The following is a 24,798-nucleotide window of genomic DNA, read 5'->3' as shown; positions in this document are numbered from 1 at the left end:
TTTATCTCAAAGTGAAGGCTTCTGGGAGGCACAAGACTCATTCATTATTGCCTGGAATTATCCCCTGAATTTTGACCCTCAAGGAGCCTTTCTGCGCATGTATAGTGTCTCCTTTTTCCCAAAAAGGGGGGAATGGAGATCCCTTAATCCTTTACTCGAACAGAGTTTTGCACATCTTTGTCCTTGCCATGACTATTACCTTGACAAAGACTGGGGGGAGGCTGATTATAAATTCCTCAACTGGACCCTACCTATCTCTTATATCAGGAATTGCAAACAGTTGTTAACTATCCAGGCTGAAGCCCGCTTCTTCCAGCCCCATGAAATGCAAACAGGAGCCCAGTTGTAAATGTCTAGCCTGGAGCCCATCTATCTCCTGACTCAATCTCTACTCTCCATCCTTACTTTTTTTTTTCCCCTTGTTTACTTATACATGTAAACATCTGTTCTTTCACCAAACATGTGTATTGGGCTAAGACTGAACATCAAGAACAAGAAGAACTGTTGTAACCACGCGTTCCAGGAAACAAACTCACTCAGAAGGACAATGCAGATAGTGGAGTCCAGTTTATTACACTGGCGGGCCCAAGGCAGAGTCTCCTCTTAGCCAAGGACCCCGACCAGCATATTTGAAAATCTTTTATACCGCATGTGTACGTGTCTGAACCCACCACTCCAAATTCCTTGAGACTTACATAAACCAAGGAAAATACAATCCCAATAACCCATCATTCACGTGCTATGTGCTCATGTGCTCAAACAGTCAAACAGTTAGCCAATAATCAATAAACCCAAGGTTACACTCCGACAGACACAGAAAAATTTATGGCCTGTCTGGAAGAAGGGGTGATTAGTGTATATTTTCTCTTAGGCTATGAGTAACCTAGATACGATCTTCAAGGTTCCCCTGTCTGGAGGGGGTCTTATCCTTCTGTCGTTTTCATAGGCACTAAACACAGAGTTCAGAGCCCATTGGAAAGGTGGCCGAGCATGATCAGCATGAACAGGCCTAAGATGGAGTCCAGACCCTATGAATTCCTTCTTCAGAACAAGGACCAGACCAGAGCAGCTCCCCTCTAGGGGATCCAAAAGACCGTGCTTCAGAGGCAGATAGAAGCCTTAGGAAAGTCTGGGAGAGGAAGTTACTAACTGACTGTGACCCGGAAGTGACATTTAAACTCGATCTTAAAAAATAAGATGGTACTCAGCCCAAAAAAACAAGGAAATAATGATATTTGCAGCAACATGGATAGAACTAGAGATGATCATACTAGGTGAAGTAAGTCAGACAGAGAAAGACAAATATCATATGATATCACTTATATGCAGAATCTAAAAAAAAAAAAGATACAAGGAGGGAGGTTCAAGAGGGAGGGGACATATATATATCTATGGCTGATTCATGCTGATATATGGCAGGAACCAACACAATATTGTAAGGCAATTACCCTCCAATTAAAAATCAATTAATTTAAAAAATGAACTTATTTACAAAACAGAAATAAACAGACATAAAAAGCAAACTTTGGTTACCAAAGGGGAAAGGGAAGGGAGGGATACATTTGGACTTTGGTATTAACAGATATACATTACTACATATAAAACAGGGACTTATCTGCAGGGACTTCCCTGGAGGTCCAGTGGCTAAGACTCTGCGCTCCCACTGCAGGGGGCCTGGGTTCAATCCCTGGTCAGGGAACTAGATCCAACATGCCACAACTAAAAAGGTGCCACATGCTTCAATGAAGATGGAAGATCCCACTTGCCACAACTAAGACCCAGCACAGCCAAAAAAATAAATAAATACTTTTTTTAAAAATAAAAAGTAAAAATAAAATAGATAAACAGCAAATAGCACAGGGAATTATATTCAGTATCTTGTAATAACCTATAATGGAAAAGAATCTGAAAAAGAATATATATATAATTTAATATATATATAAAAAACTGAATCACATCGCTATATACCTGAGACATTGTAAATCAATAATACGTCAATTAAATTTTTTCTTAAAAAACCAAGGAATGAAAGGGCATTCCAGACAGCAGGAAAACAACACATTTGATTTCAACAGAGTTCTGAACAGGGAGTGGGAGGGGTAAGGGGTGAGGGGAGAGGAGGCAGAGCGACCCTGCGAACACGGCTTTAGGGCCTGGGAGGCCCCTCTAGCTTCACTCCACTTCCCTAGCCACGTGAGGCAGACAGGCCTCTGGCTGCGTTACTGGACCCAGTACAGAACAAACCATTTCCCTCCCCCGCCCCCTCAACGGGTACGGCAGCCATGTAAGCTCTTATTAGTGACATATAATTTGACTGGCCTCTTGCAGACAGAAGCACTGTGAGTCATGCTGCGGGCACGTGCTCTGTCGTCTGACCTCAGGATGCGGCGGTAGGTGCCACGAAGCCACGGCACAGAGACGAGACTTGGTCATCGCTGTCCTCCTGCCCCTTGCATGGACCCTGACGCAGAAGGTGGCACCGTGTTGAAGGAAACGATCTCTGGGTCCAGGAAGGTTGGCATTCAGGGAGAGTGGGTGCATTTCAAAACATGTTTGAAAGCCGCCCCGCACCTCCGCAGGGTACTGGGCCCGGGAGTAGAAATTGAGAAGGCTCTCGGTGACAAGAGCATTGCAACTTGAGAGCTTGCTCAAAGCACTTCTCCACGCCTTGGTTTCCTTCTCTGTAAATGGAGGAAATGATCATACTCCTTCTCTCAGCCACAGGGGGTTGCTGCAAGAAACAAAAGTGCTTTCTTCTCAATTAGGTGAGCCACTCTACGACTGTTCTCTGTGCCTGAAGGGCCCTTGCTGGCTCTGGAATGGCTGTTCATTTCCTTTAGCTCCTAAGGGAATGTACAAATGTGTGAACTTATAAGTGTTACTCTTTAGAAAGTATTTTAAATTTCATCTTAAAAGAGAAAGAAGGGACTTCCCTGATTGTCCAGTGGCTAAGATTCTGTGCTCCCAATGCAGGGCCCCTGGGTTCAATTCCTGGTCAGGGAGCTAGATCCCACATGCTGCAACTAAGACTCAGTACAGCCAGATAAATAAATATTAAGAGAGAGAGAAAGTAAAAATGAAGTATCTTAAGACTATGTAGTGGTGGGATTTTGTGCCTTCTGACTTACGGGAGCCATCTATAGGCATTATGCCAGGGAGAAGGTGGCACCCAGAGTGGCCCTTAAAGCTAACTCTAATGCCAGGAGCTAGGACTCAGACTTCCCGCTTCCCAACCCCCATGCCCACCCCCATAAGAAACTCAGTTTGTCCATCTCCAGCCAAGAACCCAGCCAGTCATAGATTGGGCCCTGCTCTAGCCCAGGGCACTTAGCTCTGCCCATGGCACTACTAGGGTACTCTGGGCAACCAGCAGGACTGATGCTGCCCTTTCCTTCAGTCCCCAAGCTCAGGGTGAGGAGAGAAGAGGGTGAGACAATGTATTCCTTCTTGGGTAATCCTGCTACCAGCCCTTAAGACCTTCCAGACAATTGCCTACTTCAAATCTCAGGCCAATTGCTTACTTCAAATCTCAGGCCACAGTGACAGAGACAGAATACGGGGACAAAGTAGGTGATTAAATAGATAATCCCACTAGGCAATTGTAAGTAAAGAAATATGGGAGACCCCTGTAAGTTAATGGGTACTCAAGAAAGCAGGTTTGCTTAACCACAAAACCACACAGGCTTGTTTAGTAGTGAAACCATGCAACAGAAGCACAAGACATGCTCCAAAACAAGAAAACAATGGTTAATGATTCCTAGGACATGCCCTCTGCACACATAAACAAAATCTGGTCCATAATTTGTGGACCTAGCTTGACCATATAGGGACAAGAAAACTCCCCTGCTCAACCTGGAGAAGGAGCTGATGATAGAAGCACGATGTCAAAGACAAAGAAGTTCTTCTCCGCTTCCTCATTTTTCTTTTGATTATAAAACTGTAGCCCAGTAAGTTCTGGGTGAAGCATCCCTTGCCTGCCTGCTTGTAAGTCTCACAAGCCTCCTATTCTAATGAATCATTTCTCTCTATCTTCTCTGTGCTGAGACATAAAAAATTATGGTACCAGAGGTCTTCGGAGCCCCCAGACAACACCAAATGGTTTCAACCAGAGCAGTCCTCATGGCTGATGGGTTGGCCCTGTAAGTGTGGCTCAGTAGGAAAGAAGTGAAAAGGAAATGGGGAAAGCTGTGCTGAGCTCAGTGGGGTCCCTGCCACTTCTTATCCTGGGGCTTAGGCCCCTGGAGCTTTCTGCTTCTCACTGCCTTCACGACTCCTAACCCTCCCCTCTCTCCCATAGGCACAATCGGGGAACCAGGGTTCAGTGAGTTCTGAAAAGAGAGCCAGCTATCAGTCAGGCACAAACACACCCATGCAACAGACACAGAACCCATGCACAGAGCTTGCATGTGTGTGTATGTATGTGTATGCTTGCTGTGTCTGACTCTGCAGCCCCATGGACTATAGCCCTCCAGGCTCCTCTGCCCATGGAATTTTCCAGGCAACAATACTGGAGTGGGTTGCCTTTTCTCCTCCAAGGGATCTTTTCCACCTAGGAATCAAACCCACGTCTCTGGAGTCTCCTACATTGGCAGGCAGATTCTTTACTACTAGTGCCACCTGGGAAGCACACAGCTTGCAGATCCACCATAAATAAGCATCATCAGCTGATGCCAAGGATGAGGCAGGAGGCAGAAGACCTGGTTGCCAGGTCTGATTCCCACTTCCATTAACTCAGGGCCCTTTGGCAAGTTACTTAACCCAAGTCTCAGCTCTCTTATCTGCAAAATGGGTTGTCACGAGGGGTAATGCGGGTTTGATCTGAGACTCCCTTGAGATAGTGAACATAAGCATTTGTAAAATGTGGAGCATAACACAGATATCTCATAAGTTACACACTCACCAGCTTGATTTCCATCTAGGACTTCCCATCCATTGTTGCCACAGCTCCCTAAAGCACATAGACTTCTTGCCAAGAGCTTTGAAGACCACCTCATAGCCCATGGTACCGAGTGCCAGAGCCACACACATTTCCACACAGCATACTGTATAAATATAGGTTTTATTAATAATGAGTGAAATCCCACAAATACAATGGGCATCTCTGTGTGATGGGGAGAATCCGTTGCAGGGTAAGGAAGGTAGAGAGGTATGGGCACAGGAAGAAGGGGTGACAAGTGCCCTAAGGGAAGAGGGAATCAGCAGTAGAATGAGCCTGGACCCCAGCCACCCCAGGAAAGTCAGACATGTTCTAGGTGCATCTGTCACTCCGGTGCCCCGGCCATGCTGCTCTGACCCCCAGGGCCCACCTTGGCAGATAGGAAGCAGGTAGCAGGACAGGGACAGGAGTTTGAATGAGCAGCAAGTGGCCGTGGAAGGGATGGAGGAGTGACATTGCCAGCTTGACACACAAAAGAAGAGCCGTGGGGTGGCAGTGACCATGTCCAACTTATGCTTGCGCTTTGTGCTTGTGTGGGGTCCTGACGCCAGGGAGCTGGTGCCCTGTGCCACCCCAGGCTTGGGAAGGAGGGAAGACGGCGGGGTAGACACCTGCAGCTCCTGGAGACAGCCTGGGCAGCATCAGCCTCATCCTTAGAGTCAAAGTGAAAGCCCCAGGAAGAGGTTGGCATTGCCCTCCCCACAGCACCTGCCACCACATGCCACCATCACCCTTCCTCTGAGCTATCAGGGGGACGGCGAGTGTGTGTAGGGTTGAGATTGCCTGTTTGTGTAGTGTATATGTGCCTGTAACTCAGGAGAGGGGAGGGACCACTGCGGGACCACATGAACAGCAAGAAAGGAGGCTTGGGTCTTCGCCCACTCACCACCACCGCCTCCACCCCACCCCCACCCCCACCCCGGAATAAAGTGCATTCTCCACTTCCAGCAACAGATGGGAAAGAAACAGAGACATTATTGCAGTGGAGCCACAGGCCCAGCCCCCACCAAAGGGGTCTGGGGGACAGCCCAAGGCGCCAGGCCTCTCCAACCCCTAGGACTGCGAGGGATGGTCCAGACAGATCCAGACACCTGTCCCAACAGATTGTCCAGACCAGCCAGGGTCTAGGGGTGGAGAGAGGTGAGGAGAAGGAAGAAGAGACTTCCAGAGCCTGTCCCTGCCCCATTCCAACAGGCCATCCAGGGGACCTCACTGGGGCCCAGCCCTAGAAGCCCAACCTTATAACAGCCAGTTTACAAACACTTGCGTGGTGGGACCCAAAAGGGGGGCCACTTTGGTCAATTGTAAGAGGGGGCCTGGAGAGCCAGGGGCTCCCAGGCAGACAACAGAGGAGGGTGTTGGAAGCTGGGCAGGAAGGAGGGTGGCAGCCTGCTAGTGGTCTTCGCATGCAGGTGTTGGAGAGAGGAGGGCGGAAGCTACAGACTGCATCAACTTGGAAAGATTCCTGGGCATGGCAGAGAGGCCTGCCACCCCCACCCCTAGGGCCAAGGCTGGGAGCGCAGTCTGCCAGCCAGCCTGCAAAGGAGCTGAGAGAAGGGAGGGCCCAAGTCTACAAGGTTAAAACAGTCCCGAAGGGCTGGGGCCCAGGCCAGAGCAGAGCTCTATCTCTCAGACTTGATTCGGTAGCGGAGCACAAGGTACGCCAGCAGCCGCAGGAACAGGAAGAAGATGCCCAAGGCCAGGAAGTCCATGTAGAGCTTGCCATCTTCGACGTCCATGGCTCGGAGAATGTTCTCTGGCTTCTGGAAAGGGCAGTGTTCCGTCAGGCAGCTCAGGTCTTCTCGCCCCATGCCATATATGCTCAGTAACACACCCTCGAAGCCATACCTAGGCAATCATAGGCATCAGAGCAGGATGCAGAGCACAGGGCCCCTGCCACCTGGGCAAACTGCCAGAGGCCAGGTGCAATCTCTCACTTCCTGCAAGGAGGAGCAGGGGCGGATGGTAAGGGAAGGGGTACTGACCTGACATAGGAGAGGTAGGAGCTCCACTGCAGGTAACTGGGGATGGTTTTGAAGCTGACGAAAAAACCGGAGAACAAGAGGACGGGGACAGCGGTGACAGGACCCATAAAGGTGGCCACCTGCAGGGGAGGGAGGGGCACCGGGCCATCACAGGGGTGACCAGGACAGACTCAGGACCGGGGTTGGGGGGGTGCCCAGGCTTCCCAGAGATCCATCCCATTCCTTAGGCCAGCCCCTGCTTCCTCCCACAAGATTCCGACCCCTCTCTTGGGGGTCCCCACGTACCAGCTGCTCACCTGTAGGGAGCTGGAGGCACCTCCAATCAGCATCCCCAAAGACTGGGCCACCAAGGCCATGGAGGCACCCAAGGCTAAGAAGAGCAGGAAGCGGCTGGTCTCAGCCGGCTGGCTTGTCATCCAGTACACGATACTGCAGTACACAGCTGGGCATATCACCTGGGGAGCAGGCACGGGGCTGGGCAGCGGCCAAGACCCTCCACTCCACCCAGGCAGGAGCCTTTAGGACAGCCATTGCTAGAGTGTCCACGCCTGGTCTTCTGTACTCCTGCTCATGCTGTCACATGAGCCTGACACGGGTCCCCTTCCCTGGCTCTAAGAACCTCATTCATCTTCCATCAGGCCCACTCAGACCCATGCAGGCCTGGTGACTTCTTTGAAGATCCATCCCATCTGGACCAGTGTATTCTTTATATTGTTAATTCCTTTACATATGAGAGCCTTTTGTCCCAATGTACGTGCTAAGTCACTTCAGTCGTGTCCAACTCTTTGCAACCCTATGGACCATAGCCCACCAGGCTCCCCTGTCCATGGGATTCTCCAGGCAAGAATATCGGAGTCGGTTGCCATACCCTCCTTCAGGAGCTCTTCCCAACCCAGGGACTGAACCTGTGTCTCTCACGTCTCCTGCATTGGCAAGCGGGTTCTTTACCACTAGCGCCACCTGGGGAGCCCTTTGTCCCCATCAGTTCCTGGGCAACAGGGACCGAGACTATCAAGTGGAGGAGTGAGTGTTGTTCCCTGTACGAGGCCCTCAACCAAGAGGCAACCAGAAGCCAAGCCCCCGCTTATACTCTTCTCACCCTGGCACAATGCACCCTCGCCCTGGGGAAGGAACACCTCTTCTAATTTGCTCAAAGGGTGACCCTGGTGCTTGGAAGAGGGTGGTGGTGGCCATAACAATCAAACCCAGCAAACATTATTGGGTACTTCAGTATGTGCCAAGCACTATTCTAAGTACTTTACCTGTATTAACTCATTTCATTCTCATAAACAATCCCAAGGTAGATATTATCATCATTCTATGTTACAAATGGAGACACTGAAGCCAAGAGAGATTAGGTGACTTGCCCAGTGTCTCGCAGCTAACAAGGAGAGCAAGGCTCCAGAGCCCATGCCGCTCTCTGTTGCCTTGAGTAAGAGTCATCTGTAGGGCTCTTATTTTCATCATGCGTTGTTTGCCCTCTCTTATTCCCACTGGAACATAAATTCCATGAGGTCAAGACTACTTCCGTCATTATCGTTGCTGCATCCCCAGGGCCTGACAAAGAGCCTGGTGCATGGTTGGTACTCACCACCTCTTGCTAAGTAAACAGAAGTGAAGGAAAGGATGGCACGTAACAAGGTTGAGGCGGGGGCAGGAAGCAAGGATGGAAGGAGCAAGACAGGAGGGAGGCAGCAGGGACGTAGGAGGAAGAGGCTCACTTGGAAGGGCACATCAGCCATGGTCTTGGCCAGGAAATACATTTTGAGGCTGTACCAGTAGTTGAGATGCTCCCTCAGGAAGACTGCCATCTCTAAGGGGACTGAAGACACAGGCTGATGAGGCATAGCACCCTGACCCTACCCCATGCTCCCCACGCCCTCCCATGCCCAGGGCATCTCAGCTCACAGGTGAGCACAGTTGGCATCATGGCGGCAAACATGAGGAAAAGAATGGAGAAGAAGAGGCAGCCGGTGTTGTTTAAGACCTTGTTGGCATCGTTGCCAGTTTGCAGGTAGAGGAGACCAATAAGCACGCCAATCACCACATGGGATATGAGCCGCAGGTGGGTCAGGACCTGTGTGAGGGGTGATCATGAGGAAAGAGGATGGATCACAGGCTAGGGATGGGTGAGTCACACTTGCATAGGAATGTGGGTGTGCCCTCACGGGCACAGAGACCCACGGGAGCACTGGGAGGCTGCTGGGAGGGCGACCCATCACCATCTCCCCTGTTGGGATCCTACACCACACAAAGCCAGGCCAACACCAGCCTCCCCCTCCTCCAACTTGATGTCTCACCATGTCCCTGAGGATGGACAGGAAGTTCCTTTTGAAGAGGATGCAGAACTGCGTGAGAGTGCTGGTGGCAAAGGTGTGGCTTTCAATGGCATCCACTTCCTGGGGAGAGGAAACTGGATCAGGTGAGGGGCTGCCCCACGCACCCACCACGCAGCCAGCTCAGTCGGTAGGAAAACCCCTGAGCCTGTCCCCAGGGACAAGGGTCCTCCAGAATTCTCCACCATTGAGCTGGGTACCTGGAAGCTGGCCTTAGAGGTATGAATCAGAGTGAGATTCAGAGAGACACAAAGAGGAAGTAAACAGAAGTGGGGAGGGAGGAGACAGAAGGGGAGTCAAGGACACCTGTGGTGGCTACAAATAGATCAGTTGTTTATTCTTAAACTTTATTTTATTTGACTGAGCTGCATGGCTTGCGGGATCTTAGTTCCCTGACCAGGGATTGAACCCACATCCTAGGCAGCGAAAGCACAGAGTCCTAACCACTGAACTGCCAGGGAATTCCCAGTCATTCTGGGGAAATTTTAATCCATTGAATACGTTTATCCTAAGGGCATAATACCTTTATGCAACCAGTTTCACGATACTATTTTTAACAGTGGTAATGATGACAACAGCAACAATAACCCTCCTGGTCCCCTGGGGTCACAGGTTCTCATTTAAGGAAAAGAGCCAGCTAGAGTAGGAAGAGCTTTGTGTGACTAATCTAATTAGTCCTCCCAATAAGTCTGTGAAATAAGTATCATCACCCCCAAGTTAAAGATTACGGTAAACCACACTGGCCACAAGGCCAGAGACAGATTCAACCTTGCATACCAGGTGGCACTACAGCTGCTTGGTAAGAATTTGTTGAACAAATAAATGAACGAGAAAGCCGAAGCTCAGAGAGGTTAAGTAATGTGTCCAAGGTCACACAGCTAATAGTAGGTCTATTCCAAGTACCCAGTGGTTGGCATGCCTCTGGGGCACAGCCTCTCTGGCTGGGCCATGTCCACGGTCCTGTCTCCCCTCCCCAACTCTGCATCCTGCTCCCTCCACCCCTACTCACCAGAGGGCAAGGGGGACAGAGGGTGGGCACCTCATTCTTCTCAGGGCCGCTGTTCTTCTCTGCCATGGCACAGAGCCCATTCTGCACAGCCCTGAACAGCAGGGGGTTCAGGTCTCCATACTCGCCAGAGGCCACCTCGATGACTGGGGGACACAGAGGGGGTGCTCTCAGCTAAGGTATCTCCTTGCTTCCCAAGGGCAAGCCAGCCATTCCTTGAGTGTGTGTGGAAGGCAGGCGACAGTGAGATCTCTGCCCCCAGGAGGTCCAAGTACATGATCTGGACCCCTGGGTTTGGCCCGCCACCATATCCCAGCCTGGACCACCAGGCCCCTACTCACTGAAGTCAGCCGGGTTGTGGTAGGTGGGGCAGTGCAAACCAAGCCCCTTCAGATAGGGGATCAGGTTGGTGACCATGCCCTTGAAGATGCACTGACCCTGGCTCAGGATGTAGAGCTGAGGCGGAAAAAGAAGGGCAAAGAAAATAGCACAAGGGGGTCAGGCAGGTCCCACCACACCCTGACCGACCCCCGGCCCCCTCCCCATCTCTGGTCAGTCACCTTTGAGTCCCAGAGACCCTCACCTTGTCAAACATCTCAAAGAGCCTAGCACTGGGCTGGTGGATGGTGCAGATGATGGTTCGGCCCCCCTGGGCCAGGGACTTCATGAGGGACGCCACTTGGAAAGAGGAAGCACTGTCCAGGCCACTGTCCAGAGAGAGGCCACCAGGGGGCAGGGTGAGGTGTGTATGGCCAAGGGAGTGTCTGGATGGGGCAGCTGCTATGAGGGCGAGGGAGATGGCAGGAAGCGGGTCACTCTGGCCACCCCTATATCCCATCCACATTGTATGATTCAGGTGTTTAGAGGTACCAAGAAGCCCAGACTACAGTTAGGTGCAACAAGCAATTATTAAGCACTCGTTGAATGCCAGTCACTGGGATTACAAGGGCAAATAAATAAGACATAGACTCTGGTTGGAAGGGAGAGAGAGAGAGAAATGCACAGATCATTTGAGACAATGTGGACCATGCTGTAGAAACAGGGGGTGAAAAGTAGGGGAGAATTCAACTCCGCTGTACAAAGGTTTGGGAGAGGAGTCAGAGGAGGTTCCTGAGTGAGTCTGGCAGAAGAAAGAGCTAAGTCAAGTGAGGGGGCAAGGGCAGGTGCAGTGGTGAAGGGCATTCCAGGCAGAAGACACAGCATGTGCAGGGCTCAAAGGCATGGAACACATGGCTTGACGAAGAGAATAATAAGTGATTCAATCTTATTAGAGCATAAAATACAAGACAGCGTGAAGCAAGATGTGAGGCCAGAGAAGTAGGTTCAGCCCCAGACCTTGTAAGTCCTCTGCCTTTATTTTGAGGGCAAATGTGAATCGTTGCATGTTTTTAAGCAGAGGAGTATTGCCAGACTCGTCTTTTAGAAAGTTCACTCTGGTTGCAGTTTGGAGGAAGGATGGGCTGGGAGAGACTGGAGACAAGGAGAGAGGAGTCTGTTGCAGAAATGCAGGCAAGAGTTGATGATGTCCTGAATTTAAGCACTGGCACTAAGAATGGGGGTGGGGTGAATCTGAGAGATGGAGAAAGAGGGTAGACTCAGCAGGACTCTGTGATTGATTGGCTGTGGGGGAGAGAAGGAGCGGGTGGCATCAGCCAGGGAGGACATGGGGATTTCTGCGAGGGTGAAGGATAGGGCTGCTAGGCAGCAGGCTTGGCAGGGGTGGAGCCCTTCTCTGGCCCCAGGAGGCTGCAAATTCGTGCTCTGGTCTCCAGCAGTGGAGCAGATGCAGCCTCCAGTTCTGGCTCTGGGCTAGAGGGGAGGGGGCAGCCCAGTAGGAGAGGAGGGGAGAACTACCTGGTGGGCTCATCAAAGAACATGACAGGTGGGTTGTTGACCAGCTCCAGGGCAATGGCCAGGCGCTTCTTCTGCCCGCCGGAGAGCAGGGCTGTTCTCGTGTGGGAGCAGGACAGCAGGCCGAGCGCCGTCAGGATCTCTGTCACCTGGCCCAGCCCCCGATCCAGCCCAGGTCAGCTTCAGAGTCTCTGCTTCCTCCCAGCACCACCCCGATGTATTTATTTATTCAAAATACTTGTTAATTGTTTTATTTTTTTGGCCACCCAGCACGGCATGTGGGATCTTTGTTCCCTGACCAGGGATGGAACCTGGGACCCCTCCAAGGGACGTGTGGAGTCTTAACCACTTGGCCACCAGGCAAGCCCCACCACCCCAATTTAAATAAGCATCTCCCTTAAATCCAGCATCCCAGCCTTGGCCACCCCTCTCCTCCCACCCAAATCCCTCCATCTGGCACCCCAGATCTCAGGGCCTGGAAAGGGCAGCCGCCTTGTTTCTCCACCCTCCACCCCCCACCAACTCACCAGCTCCTTCTTCACCTCCTGCTTCTCATTCAGTTTCAGGTTAGCAGAGACCTGGAGCCCAGAGAGAGAGCGGATCAGATATGCGTGGGGGCAGCAGGGCCTTGACCCTTTGGCCAATGGAAAGGGTGGGGACGGCAGGCGCCTGGGGGACTGGGAGGAGGCAGGGGCTGCCCAGCTCTCACCATCATGGCTTCCAGCACCGTGAGGTGCGGCAGCAGGATGTCTTCCTGCATGATGTAACAGGACATCTTGCGGAAGGTCCTCAGTTCCCGCGGCTTCCCGTTGACCAGGATCTGCCCCTTCATTCCAGACCCCCTGCAGGAATGCCGTCAGTTAGGGATGGAGGTCAGGGAACCTCTACCGTGCTCCCCAGGGCACCTCTCTTCCTGGGCCCTGCTCCCACTCTACCCGAGCCTTGTCCTTACCTGTATCCTGCCAAGAGGTTCATGAGCGTGGACTTGCCAGACCCTGAGGGGCCCATGATGCCAATCATCTCCCGGCAGCAGAATTTACCTGATAGGCACTTAAGGAGGGTCTTATAGCCTGCAATGCGGGAGGGAGGGAGGAACTTTTGATCAGCACTTCAGTGAACAGAGACACCTAAAACTCTTAGGAGCCATGGCTATCAGTGAACTAGGCAGGCTCTACTCACCGTGACTTGGTTAGGATGGCAGAGTGACCCTCAGAGCCCCAGTGATGACCTGTGCCCTCTCATTCTGTACCAGAAGCAACCACCACTAATGTCAGTGTGCCCAAGGTGACAGCGCTCTTCTGAAAGCCGCGGGAAAACCCCCACATCTGATGGATGGGCATGGAGAGGGGACCCAACAGAGGACCCTACTTCTCTTCTATAAACCCGGCGGTCACTCTCTTACCCGCTCCAGGAAGGCTTTTCCAGTTTCCAGGCTGAGCTAGCCAACTGTCCTCTATTCCCACAGCACTTCTCATATGCCAGCATGTTTGTTACTTGAGGTGCCTGCCCCTCAGCCCCCCTCCCCCAGCCTCTTAGTCAGTGAGCTCCTTGGGGACAGGGTCTGGGTGTGTAACCTTAGCAGACTGGCTGACATGTACTAGATGCTCAATAAGTGTTTGTTCTGAATGTGTGTCCTCAGAGCCTTGGCCTCCGTCTAAAAGTCTTTCATCAGCGTGCTCTGTCTCCCCACCAGGCTTATCTCAGCAGCCCCTACTGTGGCCCAGTAAAATCTCACCTTTCACTCACTGGGAGGTAGCATACGCATTGAGTACACATTTGGAATCAGTTGGATCTGTATTCAAATTCTGACTCCACACTCACCAGCTAGCTGTGTGACCTGCGGCAAGTTGCTTAACCTCTCTGAGCTCCAGGTGCCTCATTTGTAAGGTGCCTCCTTGTAAGATAGGTAGTATCTGTCTCATTGGGTTGCTATAAAGGTTCAATGAGATAATATATGTAAAGCAGGGCTTCCCTGGTGGCTTAGTGGTAAAGAATCCTCCGGTGCAGGAGAAATGGGTTCGATGCCTGTACTGGGAGGATCCCACATGCCACGGAACAACTAAGCCTGTGCACCACAACTACTGAGCCCGTGCGCCACAGTTACTGAACCTGCACACCCTGGAGCCTGTGCTCTGCAACAGGAGAGGCTTCCGCAATGAGAGGCCCTCGCACGGCAGCTGGAGAGCAGCCCCTGCTCACCACAACTAGAGAAAAGCCCGCACGGCAACCAAGACCCAGCACAGCCATAAAGAAAGAAATTAATATATATATACGTATGTATGTAAAGTCTATGACACAGTGCTTGGTACATAGAGCGCATTAAAAGCAAGTGACATTTTAATGTTAATTCCATGTGACAATGCTTACTGATATACACTACATTCCAAACTCTATCAGACACTCAATCAAAAAAAAAAAAAAAAAGAGGGAGACACAGTTCCTGCACTCAAGACAGTGATAGTCTAGGTAAAAGAGATGGACAAGAAAACATCTATGGGGACTTCCTGGTGATCCTGTGGCCAAGACTCCGCACTTCCAATACAGGGGGCCCAGTTTCAATCCCTGGTCAGGGAACTAGATCCCCCATGTCCCAACCAAGAGTTTGTGTGCCACAACTAAAGATCCCACATGCCACAATGGAGACTGCAGATAGTACATGTGGTGAATGAGACCCAGTACAGTCACATAAATAACAAGTAATTTTTAAAAAAAGAAATCATCTATAGATCTGAAGAAAGATAAAGTAAGGGTTATCATACAAGCATAAGTCTTGTGCAATGAGAATTTTAAAAATAGAACTGATGAGGGTAGAGGGGCAAGGGGAAAATCAGGAATGGCTTCAAGGAAGAGGCGGCATTTGAGCTAAGTGTTGAAGAATGAGCAGCATTTCAAAATGGAAAAGGAAGGCACAGGCTCTCCAGGCTTTGGGAGGAAAATTCTGCTATATAACAACATATATGTAATACAATCCAGGGAGCAGAGGGCAGAGATTCCACAGAGTCAACTGCCGAGACAAGGAGGTGGAGAGGAAAGCTAAGTCAAGGAGGCTGGCCTTGCCTGCCCTGCTTACAGGCCTGCCTCAGTGAGGTTGAAACACCAATCCCTACCAGCCAACACTCACTACCACTCTCTTCCATCCCCTATGGAGCCCAGTTCCCTCCATTCTACCTCCTTAGCAGAGGCAGTGAAGGGATGTGATCTTTCACCCTCTCTCCACAGCACCCAGTTGTCCTTCTGAACACATTCCATCAGACAGGGGATCCTCTGTGCCCACTGTGGGATCCTGATCATACTAACTGCCTGGATAGTGCTTTCTGGTTTACAAAGCTCGTGGCCTCAGTCACTGCTATTGCAATGGATGAGGCAGCTAGGGCCCAGAGACATCCAGTGACACCCAAAGTCACACAGCAAGTTCTTTACTTGGAGAAGGGACATCATGAATTCCAACCCTCTGCTTCAGTCATTGTCACCATCAATCAGAGAGACATGTGGCTGTGCACACCAGCATATGCCTCTCAGAGCTCCACACAAGAAGTGATTTCTTTTGCAGGAAAAAATTGGCAATGATAAACCTTCCCCTCATTTAATTACCACTAAGCATTTGATTGAACTCTGATGTCGAATTCAAATATTATCTTAACGCTTGCCTTTCACAAAGCATTTTCATGGCTAATGTCTCAGCTGAGCTGCACAAGCCCATGCAGTGAGTATTCTTATCATCCCTGTTTATTGGTGAGGAAAGTGACAGCAGAAGAGGGTAGGCAGTCTGCCCAAGATCACGCAGCTTAACTGGCTAAGAACCCATGTCTTGGGACTCCTGCTGGACCCCAACTGCTCAACCTGGGAAAGGCCTGCCTCCTAGGCTTTCAGGATGGAGACCCACCAGAGTTCTAGCTCTGCCCCCATCAGTAACTTTCTTTGCAATTTTATGAAGTCACTTACTCTTTCAGGGCCTCCATTTCTTCATCTGTAATATAAGGATAGAAGTATCTCCTCCCAAGGACAAAAAAAGGTTATTATGACTATTAAGTGAGATTAATAATAATTAATAGAAAAGTGTTTTGAATATCAAGAAATGTCATATATAATTAGGAGAAGCAGGTGACAAATTCTGACCTGGGAAAGTCAGAATCTCCCTTTCTCCATGCCCCTTATTCTTTTTCCTCTTGAAATGAGTGAATGTGCCTGCATGCTCAGTCATGTCCAACTCTTTGTGACCCCATGGACTGTGGCCCACCAGGCTCCTCTGTCCATGGGGATTCTCTAGGCAAGAATACTAGAGTGGGTTGCCATTTCCTTCTCCAGGTGATCTTTCCGACTCAGGGATCAAACCCGTGTCTCCTGTGTCTCCTGCATCAAGAGGCAGCCTCTTTACCACTGCCTCTAATTGCTCTCTATCCTCCAAAGAAAAAGACAGGGATTCACATGAGAAAAGCAGGCAGAGAGAGGAGTACAGAGGGCAGAGAGAGGGACAAGGGATGCAAAAGATGGCAGAATGGCCAGTAGAACAGAATGGGGCTGGCAAGGGCAAAGGAGGGCAGGACCTGGTCGGGGTGCCCATTTGTGGCTAGTGAGTTGAGTTAAAGCCACCAGAAAGTTGACACTTCTTTTGAATTTTCATTTCTCCTAAAACTGAAAGTGTTAGTTGCTCAGTCATGTCCAACTCTTTGGGGTCCCATGGACTGTACCACTCACATTCCTCTGTCCATGGAATTCTCCAGTCCAGAATACTGAAGTAGGTAGCCGTTCCCTTCTCCAGGGGATCTTCCCAACCCAGGGATCGAACCCCAATCTCCCACATTGCAGGCAAATTCTTTACCGTCTGAGCCACCAGGGAAGTCCTAAAAGCTGAGGGTTAAGGAAATAACAGGTACCTCCTGATTGTGCCCCAAACTGGCTTCAGGACCAAGGGCACTAAGCAGAGAGCCCAGATATCTCATATTCTAGTGACTCAGACCCTGTGATCTTTTGGTCGATCATGGGAGTGAGGGTTGGGAGTACGGAGAGAATACAGGCTCAGCTCTGCTCTGAAGCACCCGAAACATTTCTTAAACCTCAGAGAAGAATGTCCCAACTCCACCCCTGATCCACACCCAGGCTCTGGGGATACCCCAGCTTCTCTATTCCCAGCTCAACCTGCCCAGGGAAGGGGGAAGGGGTGAGGAGCAAAGGAGGGGAGATGGTGAGGATTCAGAGAATTTGGAGCCTCAGGCTATCCCATTACCCACTTGTCCTAAAGAGAGAAGCAGTGAAGATGGGAATGCTTAACAGGGAAGATAAGAGAGAGAAAAGAGCACTGCAAGGAGAGCTGGGAAACCTGGCTTCTGGTCCTCACACTGCCACTTATTAGCTGTGTGACATCAGTCAAGTTATTCAACTTCTTTGGGCCTCAGTTTTCATATTAGCAACATAGAAAGGGCTTCCCAGGTGGCTCAGAATCCACCTGCAAAGCAGGAGACACAGGTTCTATTCTTGAGTCGGGCAAATCTGGAGAAAGAAATTGCAACCCAGTCCAATTTGCCTGGGAAATACCATGGACAGAGGAACCTGGATGGCTACAGTCCATGGGGTCTCAGAAGAGTCGAACAAGACTTAGCAACTAAACAACAAGATGTCACCTATCCTACCAACCCTTCACCCTCCCTGCTTTGGAGAACTTTGGCAAGAATGAAGTAAGAAGACAGGAATGAGAACATCTTTTAAAATTAGCAGTGCTCCATAGGGCCAAGGATTTTTGCTAACCACTGAGGACAACCGCTGCCGTACAGCCCAGACTTTCTCATATCCACCCTAGAAGGTAGGAGCTCTACCTGAAACAAAAAAGGACAACTCCTCAAGGACCAGAAGCACTAGCATCAACTTAGAAGAGGAAATAACCATTGAACCTAGTGTCCCCTGGTGCTTACAGGTGTGAAGGGAGCTCAGACCCTGGCACCTCAGCTGTCTGCAGAGTAAGTGAGAGGCTGAGATTTTAGTGGACTGGCTCCTGCAGGATTTGTAGAACAGGGGACAAACCCAGGCCTCCTGTTCCAGAAGAGGCAAATCATGGGGGCCCACAGTTCCCCACCGGACTGCTCCCTTACCCCGTTTGCGCCAGCAGGGCCCCTCCCTCACGGAATAGGACAGCTCCACGAACTCAATGTCCACCGCTGAGCGCTTGGGTAGGTGGGAGAAACGCTGGGCTTCGGTGATGTGGTTCTCCACCTTCTTCAGGTGCGTGGTCAGCACAGGGGGCTCCGCCCCATCTTCCAGCGCCACGGCCATGGCCACAGCTCCAGGTCGTAGTCCACAGACCACGGCCTCCAGAGTCTTCTCTGCCATCACGCCAAGTCCGGCCTGAAGGGAGAGGCCCTGCTCAGTTTGGGGCAGACCTCCATCCCTGGCTCGGAGCTCCCTTGCTTTCTCTTGTGCCCTCGCCTCCCCGCCTCCTTCTCAGGGTAGATCGGCTACCGGAAACTCCCACGTCCCACCTCCAGAGCATCTGCCCTCCACCGACCACCACTCCTAGCGCAGCTTCGTTCAGTCCCCACCTCTCCTCGGTCCCAAGCAGCCCCAGCCCCAGGCGGGCCCCTTGAAGCCCGCACCGCTCCCTCCTGCCCGCGGAGGCTCTCATCTCCTTACCCTGCAGGCCAGCAGTCTCTGGGGACTGGATGGGGCGCGGCGGGGATGGGGGTTGGGGTGAGGACTGGGGGTGCAGCAGCCTCTGCCTGCTAGGAAATCAGGGTAGCAGGGTGACCGCAGGATGGACCAGGCAAAGGCGGAGGAAGGGGAGGCTCTGGGCCTCCTGCTGCGCCTCCCTCCCCATCTCTAGGCGAGGTGCCCTGGCCAGTCCCTCCTGCTGGCAGCCCTGGGTCCGCGCGCCCTGGACTCTCGCCTCGAACGGGCTCACCACCCGGACTCAAAGACCACACTGCCAACTAAACGCCGCATTGGGGGTCATTCCCCTTCCATTTTCCGCAAGCCTGGTCACCTTGAGGCGCCCTGGGCTGGTGCAGAGCTGAGATGATGAGCGCTGCCACGGGCTGAGGATGGAGACTCTAGGTCCTCCTTACCTGCCTCTGGCTGCGGCACTGGGCCCGGTGTCCCGGCTCCCGAACCCGGCTGCCGGGCCGGGGCGGGACCGGGGCGGGGCAGGCGACAGGGGAGGGCTCGAGCGTCAGGTCAGAAAAGAGATGACAAGTCTGCGGAGGGGCGACTGGGGCGTGCCCCTACCCTTCTCGGCCGTGCACACGCGGTTCCCTAAGCCCGATCTTTGGTGCCTTGTCCTTCCGAACCCGCCGGCCCTCGGCCGAACCTTTATGCGCTCTTGCCCAAGCTGCTGCCAGCCGGTCCTGCGGTTCTTAAAGGGCCCACGCCGCCCCGCAGCCAGGGGAAGCGAGGATGGCGAAGGGGAGAGAAGCGCCGGCTACGCGGGGTGCGGGAGAGAGTGCAAGTGTGGACCCAGGACTGGAGATTGGTGGCAAAAGGCCCACTCCGAGGCGGTGAAGAGAGCTGAAGTCGCTCAGTGGAGACAGGTCCCTGAATTTCAGACTATACAATGGTGGGGGGGGGAGGGGTTGGAGGGTGAAGATTCCGTCACTCTCAAGGGATTGTGGAGCTGCCAGGCTGTCTGCACCACCACCCCACCCCCCATCAGTTTCCCTCAGTTCTGGCCCTTGAGCTCAGCATCCCCTAGGAATTCCCAAGCAAGAGTCTTGGGACATCCTCCCCACCTCCCTTTTCCCTCTCTGAGGACCAGGAGACCAATCAAAAAGGGACAGAACTGCTTTTGGAGAATTCAGAGGCAGCTCCAAGGTTAAACCCGTACCCAGAGCCCAGCCTGCTCCGGCTGATTGCCATTTAGTCACTAAGTCATCCAGTCTTTGCAACCCGGTGGACTGCAGCCAGTTAGGCTCCTCTGTCCATGGGACACCCTCACCCCCACCCCAAGCAAGAATCCTGGAGTGGGTTGCCATTTCCTTCTCCATCTCCGACTGTAGAAATCTCGGTTCTCCCAGGCAAATTCAGGCCTTTAAGACAGACAACGCCTGATGCTGGAGGTACGTGTGTGCCAGGGCGTAGAGCAGAACACTGTGTTTGGCATCTTCTCACACACGTGTACATCCTCACCCTCACCCTACAAACCTTTAAGACCCCAGAGCACCCAGGGGCTTCCCCCTGCCCTGTGCCTCTCTCAGGCATCTCCTCCTGGCCCCAGCTTGCCCCAGCCCCAGTCTTCAAGGGGTAAGTAGGCTAGCCAGCTGAGACACGTGACCCGAGCTTTTAAGTTCCCACCTGTCACATAGCAAAGATGGATGGTTGGGGAGGCTGTTGCCACTGCTGAGGCTTCTCCTTACCGCAGCAGAGGTTACTAGCAGTCAAACCTCTGCTCCGCAGGTCGCACCCCCGTCCCCCAGCCTCTCTGCAGCCTGGAGTCTGGCGGCCCCTGCAGGACACCTCCAGGCCCTGCTCTGTGACTTAGAGTGCCGGAGTCCAGCTCCAGAGGCCAGGGATTCAACCTGAAGAGATGAACGGTGTCAGTGAGCAATGGGACAGCCTCTCAGTTTTCTTGGACTGCCTATTTATTTCAAGTTTAAGATTTTCTTTTATACTTTTACAAAAGCATTAGGTCAGAGGTTTGACATTTTCAGTTCCCCCTCATCCAGATTTATTATGTCCATAAATTATTGTTGTTCTTCTGAGTTCCTGCTTCAGTGATTCTCTTGGAATCAGCCTTACCATCTATTATCTACTTCTTCTAATGTGTCCTATAGTTAACTTGTGATTTACGTTGTAACTCATGCTACATTCCTCAGTTTACTACTTATCTTCCTAAGTCCTGTTTGCCCCTAACATCCTGAGCTCACTATCTCTTAAAAAGGCTTCTAGCTATAGTGTCTCTAAAAATTCCTAACTTCTATAAGCTATAGTAAAATATGCTAACTTTACAACATTCCTTAAATCTTTAATTTCTAACTGTTTTAATTATTTCTAAGCGCTAAATTCAATAAACTCCTTTGCCATAAACATTCTCCTCACAAATAGGCTTCAGATAGCAGTCCCTCCCATGGCCTCAAGCTGCGGCCTATGTGCTCATCCTGGAACACTCTTTTGTAAAAGTCGTTAAACAAATGTCAATGATTAACTTTATGAATTATTTTCTGAGCACAGCTGGAGAAGGCTTTGTGCCTTCTCATGCTCCTCTCAAGAAGAATAAGCACGTTAATATTCCTTTTCAGTCAACTCAGCCGAGGAGAGAAAAAAACAAGTCAGAATTACAAGGCCTCACTCCTTCATCCCGGGTCCATGCCTGCGGAATGAGGGGAGGGGTCTGGGGCCGTTCCTCCATTTGGTCAGTAATGCCTAACGTGGCTCCCGACATTACAGTTGCAAACAGATTTTAGGTCCAGTCCTCTCTACCTTCCTTTGATCCCATGCCCCACATCACCACTGTTCCCCAGGACCCTCTATTCTCCAAGGTAACCTTCAGTCCTCCCCACAGTTGCATTATCTCATTTAAATCTCACAGTATCCCTACCAGCAGGTGTTACAACAACTCTTTACAGATAAAGAAGCTGAGGCATAAGTTTCTGAGGTTTCTGAGGTTAAGCCATGTGCCAAGAAGACATATCTAATTGGCAGCAGAAAAGGGCTTAAACCCTAAAGCCCTCACTTTTACCCACTCTGCTGTGAAGTCCCTGGAAAACCTGTTCCAGGACTGTCTCCCTCCACTCTCCGGACAGGCTGTTCATAACCTTCACAGCTTAAGGACATTCTCCTCCATTCCATGGCATATAACCTGATAATTTTCAGGAAAATTTCCTCCCCTTCTTAGGAATGCTCTGTCCCCATTCCTCAGGTCAGACATCCCTATCCTCAGAGATCAACATTCCTATGTCTTCTACCAGCTTCCCACCCTGTGTGATTCACATCCCCAGCCCCAGAGCAGTGGTCCCCAGCTTTGGTTGAGACGTTGCTTAGATAACATTCTAAAGCAGTTCATGCTGACCCTAAGGTTGGATCCAGGTATTAGTATTTTTAAATGCTCCCCAACTGATCCCACTGAGCAGGCCAAGTTGAGAGCCACTACCCTAGATGAAGCTTCCAATTCCCTGGGTTAGAACACCTGTCATGTGCCTACAGAGGGTAAAGCGTCTGCCTGCAATGCAGGAGACCTGGGTTCGATCCTTGGGTAGGGAAGATCCCCTGGAGAAGGAAAAGGCACCCCACTCCAGTACTCTGGCCTGGAAAATCCCATAGACTGAGAAGCCTGGTAGGCTACAGTCCATCGGATCACAGAGAGTCGGACACGGCTGAGCGACTTCACTCTCGCTTTCATGTGCCTACTAGAGGCAGTCTCTTCCCTGGGACATTCTCTAGGACACAGGACACCCTCTCCCCATTTTGTGAACACTTCTTTCATGTCCTGAATTTGGAGTTGGAAGATGTGCATTCTACCCTTGGTGCTCTCGCTAATTCTGTACTGAAGCAAATTTCTCTCCCTCTCTGAGAGTCATTCAAGTTGCGGGAATGATAAAAATCCTGCATATCTACCTCAGAAGGTTCTTATGAGATTCAAGTGTTTAAGTGCCTAGATTGGTGATTTTTCATTCTCAAAAACAGATCATGCATCCTTACTCTCTAAGTCTTACTTTCTAAGTCAGACTTACCATAGTTCAAAGTCATTTCATTTTCCCCAGAAGAATCTCCCATTTCCTTGGCAAAGGAAAGGGAACTACATTTTTTGAACGTCTCCTATGTGCTCGGCTCTCATCTTAGGGATATGAGCTCTGAAGAAGGAGCTAGGTCTCTCTCTTTCTCCCCTGAATTCCCAGAACTTGTACACAGAAAACCCACTCTATAGCTATCTGTTGACTAAATAGTCTAACCAGTCCTCACACCTTTAGAGGCCAGTATTTGCTACTGTGATTGTTTTATTTGGCTCCACCAGGTTTTAGTTCTGACCGGCAGGATCTTCAATCTTCATGGTGACATGCAGGGTATTTAGTTGCTGCCTGCAGGATGTATGGTTCTTTTTTTGTTTGTTTTTTTTATTTTCAGCACACGAACTCTTAGTTGTGGCATGTGGGATCTAGCTCCCTGACCAGGGATTGAACCTGAGACTCAGGCACTGGGAATGTGGAGTCTTAGTCACTGGACCACTAAGGCCAGTTATTATCCTCTCATGATTCAGATGAGGAAACTGAAGCTAAGAAATAGTGTGAGGTCATACAACTCATGTGGTGGATCCAGGGATCCAAATCCAAGACTACACATTCTCAACCATGACTTGATCTACAATGCCAAGCTTCCTCAGTCCCTGGTAGTGTCAGCTTCCCATTTGATGAAGCAGATCCATCTCCACTCTCCTAAACAGGCTTTTTCCCCTTCTAGGACACAGAAGTTTTCCAACCTTCTAGAGGCCACTAGGGTAGACCCTTCTCATCTTGGGAGATGCCTCCAACTCCCTCCATATACCTTCCCAGACAGGACTTTTGATTCCATAGTATGCACACCTCTAACTCCTAGAAGAGGCCTTGTAACTCAAGAATAGTGGTTCTCAAGCTTAGCACACATGAGTATCCCCTGGAGGGATCCTTACAACACAGATCTCAGTCCCCGACCCCCCAGAGTTTCTGATTCAGCATCTGGGGTGGGGGCAGAGAATCTGCATCTCTAATAAGTCCCCAGGTGATGCTGATGTTGCTAGTCTGGGAGTACATTTTGATTTCTCGTCCCCCAAATAAACTTCCAATCTCTTACCCTGGACTTTTCCTCAATGCCTCAATGAACCTTCCCCCCTTCCTCAAGTAGACCTCCTCTGTTCCCTGTCATTGATCCTCTTCTGTCTCTAGGATCCTCCCCAGTTCCCATTCCAGAACCTCCCCTCCCATCACCACCAGGACAGCCTCCATCGAGGACAGGCTCCCTAGACCCAGATAGGTAAGTGTTGATGGTAATTGGCTTACGAGGAGCAAGGCAGAAGCAGAAAATTCCTGTCTCAGCTTAGTGCCAGGAAGTAATCAAGCAGACACAGGGTGCTCTGGGCACGGATTTGTGGGAGAAGCAGTTGATAAGGAGATTTATGGACCTATTGGGAAAACGGAAGGGTATCAGGATCCTATGGGAGCTGAGCAGAAATTGGACTGAGGACTTTGAAACTGACTCAGTTTTGCTTCCACAACGCCAGGTTTCTTGTCCACCAGGACAGCCTCTCATCTTTGGATAGATTATTATCAAGTGTATTTGTCAATGGAAGGACCCTCTGCTGTCTACTTGGGGAAATGGAAGAGAGTGGTGGATGAAGAGGGAGGTGTTGGAGGTGGGTAGTAAAGACGAGTGTAGGCACCTGAGTCCAGGCAGTGGAGTGGTATCTACAAAGAGTCCCTGATGTTACTTAAAAAAAAAAAGCACTTTATTGTTAGGACTTCCCTGGTGGTGCAGTGGACAAGAATCTTCCTGCCAGTGCAAGGGATATGGGTTCGATCCCTGGTCCATAAAGATTCCACACACCGTAGAACAACAAAGCTCATGCACCGCAACTACTGAGCCCAGAGCCGAAACTATCGAGCCCAAGAGCTGCAACTACTGAAGTCCGCATGCCCTGCGACATGCGACCTCAGCTCCTGTGCCTACGTGCCTCGCCCCGGCACCTTAGAGCCCACAAGGCACGACTGCTGAGCCTGAGCGCAGCAGCTACTGAAG

The 24,798-nt window shown here is 50.9% G+C and overlaps 1 protein-coding gene across 2 annotated transcripts; it reads right to left on the bottom strand.

Annotated features, from left to right (window-relative positions):
- Positions 1–6,558: 6,558 nt before the first annotated feature.
- Positions 6,559–18,435, bottom strand: ABCG4 (ATP binding cassette subfamily G member 4). Of its 2 annotated transcripts, none has more exons than XM_068988725.1 (14): positions 18,198–18,435; positions 13,067–13,184; positions 12,824–12,956; positions 12,642–12,692; positions 12,118–12,263; positions 10,847–10,970; positions 10,605–10,719; positions 10,267–10,409; positions 9,222–9,320; positions 8,830–8,998; positions 8,643–8,743; positions 7,218–7,376; positions 6,922–7,040; positions 6,559–6,784 (listed from the first exon to the last, which is right to left on the bottom strand). In XM_068988725.1, the coding sequence occupies exons 1-14, from the start codon at positions 18,433–18,435 to the stop codon at positions 6,559–6,561; spliced, it is 1,941 nt and encodes a 646-aa protein (XP_068844826.1). The 2 variants fall into 2 exon arrangements, with proteins under 2 accessions (XP_068844826.1, XP_068844827.1); XM_068988726.1 differs by lacking the exon at positions 18,198–18,435 and adding an exon at positions 13,940–13,994.
- Between the last annotated feature and the right edge of the window lie 6,363 nt (positions 18,436–24,798).

Source organism: Capricornis sumatraensis, chromosome 16 (genome assembly GCF_032405125.1).
Source record: "Capricornis sumatraensis isolate serow.1 chromosome 16, serow.2, whole genome shotgun sequence".
NCBI classification, from domain to species: domain Eukaryota; kingdom Metazoa; phylum Chordata; class Mammalia; order Artiodactyla; family Bovidae; genus Capricornis; species Capricornis sumatraensis.
Note: the sequence above shows the minus strand (reverse complement) of the source record. Positions and strands in the feature narration are given on the sequence as shown.